We start from the raw sequence: 9,835 nt of genomic DNA, 5'->3' as shown, positions 1-9,835 counted from the left end.
GCCTCTGGCGACCGTGCCCGAGGCCCCGAACGGCAAGTCCTAGGACGCGAAGAGTTCCCGCTGTCCAAGGCGACTTCGGCTTTGCAGCTGAGCGCGCACAGGATCCCAAGCGCCATTCTCAAACTTGGCCGCACACCGGGAGCTCCCGGGGAGCGTCCTGATGCCCCAGTTCCACCCCCAGGGACGCAGATGTAAGTGGGCTGGGTTGGGGCCTGGGCATTTGGAGGTTTGAAAGCTTTTCAGGAGGTTGCAAGTAGCAGCTAAGTTTGAGCACTCTCGATCCAAGGTTGGAGAAGACCCGAGGGCCTTTGTACATGCCGATTCTTCTTCTCCCCCCTCCCTCCTCCGGTTCCTCCTCCTCCTCCTCTTCCCTGCTTTTGAAGCAGGAAACATCGCCCCCTTTGAGCTGTCAACCCCAAGATACCAAACCGGCACCTCCCCCTCCCAATAGGATGGGTTCTGAAAGGGTTAAACAAAGAAGAGGAGCAGGGAACAGAAAGACACTGAATGCGGAATGTAAAAGAAGACTCGCCAGGGAGTCTTCCTCTCTACCGGATCCCCTAGAAGTTCCGGGGCTGGCCGGAGGTGCCCCATCACTTTGGTGAATGTAGCTGAGCAGCAGAGTAAGGTCCCCTGTAACTAGTAATAATGATCCCTTGTATTTAGGTACCAGCAAAGTGGTTACCAGCGTGGGCTTGGGGCCCCCACAGCTGGCCCGTCCCTCAAGAATCCATGGAATCGCTTGTAGCCTCAGTTTGCTCATCTGCAAAATGGGTACCATAGTATAACCCACGTAGTCGCAGGAATTATTAACAATTAAAGATAGTGTTCACTACGGGCAGCCCTGTGCCTGGTGCTTGCCGGCTTTCTGTGCATTGGCACATCTGACTCCCCATCGTGGCCCACAGGGTAGGACTATAATTACCCCCCTATGATGATTGGAGAGGCTTGGCCTCAAAAAGGCCAAGGAACTTGCTCAGGGTTATGTAATTAAGAAGAGGTGCATCCCCGGGGAATCTGTCTCCAGGGCCCATGTGCGGAAGTAATCCGCTGTTTGCCTCACTGACAGCATGTGGACAAAACACTGTGCACAGGGCATCTCGTGGCACATTCCCCTTCAACAGCAGTTACCGCCGCTGCCAACAAAGCACTTTCACCGAATTGACTCGTCCGGTCATTCACAGTATATTTGTTATTGAGAGCCCACTGTGTGCCAGGCAGTTTCCCAGATTCGAGAGCGAAAGCAGCAAGAGGGAAGCCAAGTCTCTGTGAATTCACACTCCCGCTGAATGAGGGGAATGAGAGACAGTATCGCGGACCCTCGTTTGGTGCAGATTCTGTAGTTGCAAATCCCCCTATGCGCGGAAATGTGTAGCCCTGAAATCCGTACCTCCAGCACGGTCGTGGTCACGCATGGCCGCGGGCAGAGGGGCAGAAGATTGGAGTTCCCAGCTGAGGTCAAAACAAGGTGACGCTGTGCCCTCTGGTTTTAGCTGTCCTGCCTACACAGGTTCCCTTTCTGTGGTCTGTTTCGGGCCATGTTTTCTGCATTTTTGTGCCTTTTCTGTTAGTGATTTCTCTGTTTAAAATCGCCCCCAAGCATCATGCTCAAGTGCTGCCTAGTGCCCCTAAACACAAGAAAATTGTGAGGTGCCTTACGGAGAAAATGTGTATTATAATGATAAGCTTTGTTCAGGCATGAGCTGTCCTGGGTTTGGCCAAGTTCAATGTGAATGAATCAACAATATATATTAAATAAGGTGTCTTTAAAAAGAAACACACAGAGGGGCGCCTGGGTGGCTCAGTCGGTTAAAGCATCCGACTTTAGCTCAGGTCATGATCTCGCGGTGTGTGAGTTCGAGCCCCCGCGTCAGGCTCTGTGCTGACAGCTCAGAGCCTGCAGCCTGCTTCAGATTCTGTGTCTCTCCCTGTCTCCACCCTTCCCCTGCTCATGCTCTGTTTGTCTCAGTCTCTCGAAAATAAATAAATGTTAAAAAAAATAATGAAAAATACATTTAAAGAGAAACACATATAAAACAAGGTTAGGTATTGATCTTTTGATGAAAATGTGGCCAGAGGCTCACAGAAACCTAACTTCAGGGTTTTCCCTTGGGAACAGTGGTTCAGTATTTGCTGATTCCATATTCACGGCAACTTTACAGAACATAGCTGCTGCAAATAATGAGAATTGACTGCAGTTACACATTACTGCACATGCAACAAAAGAATCAAGGTGGGGAGGCATACAGAAGGAGCCTGCCTTAGACTGGGTATCAGAAAGGTGAGAAGCAGCCAAGCGCAGGGTGGGATGAGCACAGAACTGTTTCAGGCAGGGAAAAAATAGCATGTGCAAAGGCCCAGAGGTAGTCAACAGCTTGGCAAGGTCAGAGAACTCAAGGAAAGCCAGTGTGCAGGGAGTGTGGTGGGCAAAGAGAGCAGAAGTACCATAAGGAGAATATGCTGGAGACAGAGGCTGGGGCCTGGTGGCACCGTGTCTTGTGGGCAACTCTCATTTCATCCGATTAGCATAGTAATCCTGGTGGGCTGGGTAGGCTGGTTTCCAGCTCTGACAGATGATGAAATGGGTGCCCCATGCGGTTGAATACCTTGGCCAATCTTAACTTAAGCAACAAAACTGACCAGCAGCACCCCGTCTCAATCTGATGCTGAACAGACAGTTGAGTATTGATGAGAGATCTCCGGACGCAGCCCTGGGCTGGAGATTTGGTTTGGTTTGGGGAGGGATCACTAACCAAGTGGCTGCAGAAGCCGTCAAGCATGGATGAAACTACTCAGGACAGTGGGCGGAGTGTGGAGAAGAAAAATCCTCATGCCCTTTCAAAATAAAACTACTCCTGGTATAAAACCAGTAATGCCTCAGGGAAAGAGTCCCAGTTACCTGCAGGGGAAGAAGGTGGAGTGTGGGAAGGCACAGAGTTGTAGAAAAAGGCACTGTGAAGGTCTGACCCAAGCTACCCCCTCAATATTGGGTCCGGCACCGGGCCTCCCTATCTCTGCGGCAGCCAGGTCCAGATCTGCCTCTTGTCCCTGAAGGATGGTGATCTTGAACAGGGGTCAGCACGCTTTGTTTCTGTTTCTGTGAAGGGCCAGATAGGAAATACTCCACGCTTTGTGGATCACATGTTTTCGGTTGCAGATGCTCTCATCTCTGTGGTTGTAGAGTACGACAGCTGTGGAAGATATGGAAATGAATGAGTGTAACTGTGTTCCAATAAAACTTTATTCATGTACGCTGATATTTGGATCTCATAGGATTTTCATGGGTTGCAAAATGTTATCCTTATTTTGGTTTGTTAAAACCATTTGACAATGTGAAAACATCCTTAGCTCACAGTTGTACAGAAACAGGCAGTGGCTCATGGGCTGTAGTTTGCTGACTCTTTATCTAGAATCATGGGACCTAATGGTCCTAAGAATATTAAATGTTCATCTAGCTAAATCTTTCCCTGACCCATAAATCCCCATGGAGTGTTCTCAGCTATTTCTTGAGGTCCCCAATAACGTGGAATTTATTCATTGGGCACCCTATTCCAGGGTTAAAGTTTAAACTGTGCCATAGTTGGGGTTTCCCCAAAAGCAGATCATGAGACAAGGATTTGGGTGCCAGGACTTTATTCGGGAAGTGATGGCAGAAAGCCCAGTGAGCTTGAAGTGGACCTGGGGAAGAGAGGAAAGCCACGTGGAAGAGAGGAAAGGATGTGTTGATAAGTGGGTTACCGCTGGGGCCCCGGCTCAGTCTCACTGGGGACCCTTGCAGAGATGGTGTGTCCCATGACGAGGCAAGGAAGCTGGGATATTTCCCTACCTTCCCGCTTCCACATGCTGCCTGTGTCTATACCTGGTGCAGCCAGGAAAAGCCTCCAGGCAGGTAGAAGAGGCAGCCAGTGCAACGGTCTGCAGGTCTGCAGGTGACCTCTGGGGGGCGCTGACGAGTACAGAGGGGAGCTACACAGTGTTTCTGATTTGGGTCAAGTGTGCTGTGCATACCACCGGGGACCTTGTGAGATGGTTTGGCGTGGAATAGAGTCGTGGCCCTAAAGAACATGAAGCCTCAGGCTGGGATAGATCTTCCCTTTTTAAACTGCCTCTTTGATCCTGCCCAGCCGCTGTCTCTCCCCAGACCACACGGGTCTTAAACTTCCCCGAACTGGCCAGACTCTCCTGACTACGGTCAACAAAAGAAGTCTCAGTGTAGTACTCGACTGGCTCCTCTCTCTTTTTTTATGGAAAAGATGGCAGCCTGCAAATTCAGGTCGCTGAACAGGCAATCAAAGTTAGCTAACATTTCATAACATTGTTTTGTTTATTTTTATTTACTCTTTTTTTAATAGTTTATTGTCCAGTTGGTTTCCATATAACACCCAGTGCTCATCCCCACAAGTGAGTTGTTTATCTTTATAGTTTCCACCTCTACTTGGCAAGTTTTGGTCACTCTGCATTTACAGCAGTAACATAAAGTGTTTTCTTTAAAATAAATTTACATAGGGGGCACCTGGGTGGGACCATCTGTTAAGCTTCCGACTCGGTTTCGGCTCCAGTCATGATCTCATAGTTTCATCGGTTCGAGCCCCGCATCGGGCTCTGCACTGGCAGCGTGGAGCCTGCTTGGGATTCTCCTCTCTCCTTGCCCCTCCGCCATTCACACTGTTTCTGTCTCTCTCAGAATAAATCAACTTAAAAATTTTTTTTCAACTTAAAAATAAAATAAATTTACACAAATTTATTTCTACTTAAAAACATGAAAAATAGGATAGACAGTATGAGAATATGATAAAAATAATAGTGGCTGCTTATTGAGCATTTACTATGTGCTAGATGTTCTTTAAACCCTCTTCTTGTAATTTCATTACTCTTCTCCCCAGTCACATGGGTTAAGTATTATTTGAGGCAGGTACTATTATTAGCCGAGAAAACAGGCTCAGGAAAGTGAAGTAACTTGCCCAAAGTTATATAGGTAGTAAGTGACAGAGCTGGAAAATGAACCCCGGGAAATTGTGCCCTGATTGTCTTCCTCTACAGTTTGCATTCTTTTTTTTTTTTTTTAATTTTTTATTACATTTATTTTTTAGAGACAGAGAGAGGCAGAGCACAAGTGGGGGAGGGGCAGAGAGAGAAGGAGACACAGAATCCGAAGCAGGCTCCAGGCTCTGAGCTGTCAGCACAGAGCCCGACGCAGGGCTCCAACCCACGAACCCTGAGATCATGACCTGAGCCAAAGTCGGACGCTTAACCGACTGAGCCACCCAGGCGCCCCTACAGTTTGTGTTCTTAATTACAGAATCACACTGCTCTTCACAAATTTGACAAAAGGGAATAAAAAGAAAGTGAAGGTATTATTGGAATTATTGATAGTAGAGGAAATCTGCCGAAAAATTTTCCTCTTTCTTACCCACTTGGAATCTGTGTCCCTGAATCTGCGGGCCCTTGGTTGTCATACTTTCTTCTGGAGCCTCAGGGAACAAATCTGCCCCCTTTTCTTCGCTACAGCCCTTCAGATATTTGATAACAGGGAAACTGCCTGCCCTCTGGGATCTACCCTGTTCTGCGTTGAACACTGCCAGTTTCGCCGGCTTACACTCTACCCTGTGTTCTTGGCATCTTCCCCCCAAGCAAAGGACCTCTCTCTTCCTTATTCTTTTTTATCCCATGGAAATCATAAAGTTGCCTTTGGTGCCGTACTCTCTTCTTCAGGGCCCCCGCAGCTCACTCTGGGCTCAGCCTTGATAGCTGTGGTTGGGGTGATTGATGTGGCAAAGGGCAGCTAGATCGCGACAGCCAGGGAGAGACCATGGCTCAAAGCTCGGAGGGGGCGCCAGACGCCGGTGGGGCTCACTCTTCCCGGGCCAGAGATGGAGCTTTCTGGGTGCGCGTGGAGCTAATCAGGCTGAAAGAGACAGACTAACCGAATTCACGGGAGCCTGGTAAGGAAGCCAGACCACAAATATATTAAATCACAATGGGACAAGCACTGCGAGGCAGCCTGCGAACTCTGTGTCAGCTCGTCAGCACATTCCTTCCTCTGCAGGGAAGCCCGCCTGGGAAGCCGAGCTCCGGTTAGAAGACTGGTGTTCGCAGAACCACAACAAGGTGAGCAAGATGGATGACCTGAACGGCCAGGTCAGCCTACGGTATTCCTATCCTCGAGGGATCCGAGGGTCCCCAGTGACGGCGCCGCTGATCTAAGCCCCCGTCCCTGTGCCCGTGGCACACGTGCCTGAAATCAGTGACCAGTCTTTGCCTTCCTCCTGCTCCCTGGACCAGCCTTCAGATTCTATCAAGAGAGTATTCCAGGAAGCTCTGGCCGGCCCTCTGAGCTGCCTGTAATGTTCAGAAAGTTTCCAGAAATCCCACTGCTCTGAACAGCGTGGGAGATAGGACAGACTCTCAAAGACTTCTCTTTTGTCCCAGCTTTTCTGAGCTCCTCACACTCCCCTATTTCTGTCTACCTAATATTCCTTCGGCTTATGTTATTATAGTCGGCCTTTTCTTCGCCCCTCATTGTCAAGTCTTGATTTGATTTCCAGGCCTTGCTCTTCCTGCTTTGTCCAGAGGCACATCCTGTCCTGCGTTAAGAACTTCTGCAGATCAGTAATTACAGATACGGTGTGTGCACTCTGCGGACAGACTCTCCCCACATTTTGGGGTGACTTGCTGTGTACCTTCCCATAACAACCTCTTGCTACCGAGAAGCAGTTTCCTGGGATGCTGATTCCATTATAGAGTTGGCAGTGTCCCAGTGTTACACTGTTACTACTGGCCCCGAGGTAAGAAGGCTGCCGGAGAGGGAGCGGAGGGCGCCAAACCCAAGGGACCACTGTGTTTGCTGTTAGGAGAGCTGACGGTGCTGCTCCGAGAGTGTCCGGAGACCTGTGATTTTGGAGCGAGCCGCATTTGCCAGCTTTTAAAAACGTGCGTTCTGGACATGGCCTCTCCTCCCACCCGGCTGAAGAACCTGGACTCACCTATAAGGAAGCCAAGATGCATATGGAGAATCTGGGGCCCCTGGGGCAACCGAGGGAGGCCAGCTCGAGATCCTGGAGAGGAAGAGCGGTCCCTGCCCTCAGGGGCCGCCGGGCTGCCCAGCCTGAGAGGGGAGATCAGTTCTCAGACGAGGAAGCCCGCCCGTCTGATGAGAGAAGCACCATCCCTAACCTCAGGGAGTCCAGTGGAGGAGGGGATACGGTATCCTTGGTGTGAACTATTCCCCCGACCCGGCAGATATCGCTGTATCTGCGGCTTCTCTGAAGTCCAGCCACAGGCGGGGAGTGGGGCCGGCTTCATCACACCTCTGATACACGTGTGCGGAGGCCCAGGGGTTCTGAGGGTGAACCTGGGGACTTCTTAAAATAGGTTTTATTTTTTTAGACCAGTTTAGCTTTACAGAAAAATTGAGATGATCGCATAGAGAGTTCTCACTTACCCCACACCCAGTTTCCCCTATTATTAAGATGAACAAATGTGCTGTGGTACATTTGCTGTAACAAATGAACCAATATGAATACATTATTAGTAACCAAAGTCCATAGTTGATTCTGATTTTTTTTTTTTTGGTATTGGTTACTTTTANCTCACCAGCATCTAGAGTCCTCTGATTCAGATTTTCTTAGTGTTTACTTTTCTTGATTCCAAGAACTCATCTAGTATCTAGTATCACATTTAGTTGTTACTTCTCCTTTGGTTCTTGCTGGCTGCAACTGTATTAGAATTTCCTCGTTTTTTAAGGTTTTTTTTTTAATGTTTATTTGTTTTTTGAGAGAGTGAGAGAGACAGAGCATGAGTAGGGGAGGGGCAGAGAGAGAGGGAGACTCAGAATCTGAAGCAGGCTCTAACTCATGAACTAACCCATGAACTATGAGATCGTGGCGTAAGCCAAAGCCAGGCGCTTAACTGGCTGAGCCACCCAGGTGCCCCAGAATTTCCTTGTTTTTAATGACCTGCCTAGTTTTGAGGAGTACTGGTCAGGTATGTTGTAGAATACCCCTCTTTTGGAATTTGATATTTTTCTCATGGTTATACTGGGGTTACGGGTTTGGGAGAAGAAGGCCACAGAGGTAAAGTTCCATGTTTGTCATTTCATGGCCAAGCATCCCTAATGTCAACATGACCTGTCACTGTTGATAGTGACCTCGATCACCTGACTGAACGTTTGTCAGTCAGGTCTGTCCACTGTACGGTTACTCCATACCGTTCCACCCCCACCCCATTCCATGGCGCACTCTTAGAAGGAAGTCATTACACCCAGCCCAGGCTTCAGGGACTGGGGAGTTCGATCTTGCCTTCTTTAGGGTAGTGTATTTACATTATTTATTTAGAATTCTTCAGCACAGATGATGCAGCTCATCCAAATTTCTTTTTTTATTTATAATAATATGGACTCACGGGTTTTATTTTGTACTCTGGGTTATAATCCAATACTACTTAGTTTTGTTGCTCAAAATGTTCCATCTTTGGCTACTGGGAATGGGATTTATGTTTTCAAACTAGCTCCTGAGGCGTTTCTTGTGTGTATTAGAGTTTGAGACCCCATGTAGTTCTGGGTTGACACCCCAGCTCCAGCACTTACTGGCCATGTGTGTGTTTTTGGCAAGTTGCTTAACCACTTGGGCCTCAGTTTTCTCAGCTGAAAATAGAGCTAATGTTGCTCCGTACCATTTAGGGTTATTGAGTAAGATGCACCATAGTAAGTCCTCTGTACGTAGAAGCTGTCATTACTGTGAGTTTGGCATTGAAATTCCTTCTGGGTCTGTTCTTACAGATCAAGGCCAAATATGCCTTTATAACACTTACCTTCCGAGACGACGGGCTTGTGCGGCACATGTTCCTCTCACCTTCTCCATGGCCACCTCCTCTCCCTGCTGAACCAGCATTCTGTCCCCACTTGTGTTTCTGAGTCACAGAGCCAGCCAGCCAGACAAGCCACCTGGGGTTCCTCATTCCTTCAAAGCCCCCTGAAGCACCACTTCCTGTGTGGTTTCACCTGACAGCCGAGCAGAAGTCCCCTCTGTGCTCGCTCTTGCCTGACAGCCCTCATCACTCGAGACTCTGCATCAGAGCAACATCTCCGTTCAGCTTTCTGTCCGCCTGCACACGAGGGGCTCGCCACACCAGCCTGTGGTCTTGTTTGCACCCCTGTAAGTTTTGACAAGGGGAAAGGACTTATCCTGGGTGCTGACTGGGCTCAACTGGACAGACAGCCTGCGGGGGCAGAACTTCTCAAAAGTCAAGAGGCCGACCCTATGTTAATTACACACACACACACACACACACACACACTAACTATGGGAAAATATATATGACATAAAGTTTACCATTTTAACCATATAAAAATATACAGTTCAGTGGCACGAAGTACCTTTACATGGTTGTGTAAGCAACTGTCACCACCATCCATCTCTTGAAGTTTTTCATCTTCCTCAACTCAGTAAACAATGAGTTCAATTGTTTGATTAATTTTAATTTCCTCCCCATTCCCTCCTTCCTCCAGCCTCTGACAACCACCACTATGCTTTCTGTCTGTATGATTTTCACTCCTCCAGGTACCCTGTAGCCATGGTATTGTGCAATATTTGTTCTTTTGTGACTGGCTTATTTCACTTGGTATAATGCCTCGAAGGTTCATCCATGTTATGTCACGTGTGAGAATATCCTTCCTTTTTTTTTTTTTTTAATGTTTTATTTATTTCTGAGAGAGGGAGAGTGAGAGCGTGAGCAGGGGAGGGTCAGAGAGGGAGGGAGATACAGAATCCGAAACAGGCTCCAGGCTCTGAGCTGTCAGCACAGAGCCCGACACGGGATTCAAACCCATGAACCGTGA

At 48.4% G+C, this 9,835-nt stretch overlaps 1 protein-coding gene across 1 annotated transcript in view; it reads left to right on the top strand.

The window, feature by feature from the left end:
- LOC144220931 (uncharacterized) overlaps positions 1–7,542 on the top strand; it is an 11,483-nt gene extending 3,941 nt beyond the window's left edge. Inside the window, exons 4-5 of the mRNA XM_077751290.1 lie at positions 6,047–6,108; positions 6,852–7,542. Of these exons, the coding sequence (XP_077607416.1) occupies positions 6,047–6,108; positions 6,852–7,366 (577 nt within the window). The 3' untranslated portion in view covers positions 7,367–7,542. The remainder of the gene's footprint in view (positions 1–6,046; positions 6,109–6,851) is intronic.
- Positions 7,543–9,835: the final 2,293 nt, after the last annotated feature.

Source organism: Crocuta crocuta, unplaced genomic scaffold (genome assembly GCF_008692635.1).
Source record: "Crocuta crocuta isolate KB4526 unplaced genomic scaffold, BGI_CrCroc_1.0 scaffold124, whole genome shotgun sequence".
NCBI lineage: Eukaryota > Metazoa > Chordata > Mammalia > Carnivora > Hyaenidae > Crocuta > Crocuta crocuta.
This window is presented reverse-complemented; position numbering and strand designations above follow the sequence as displayed.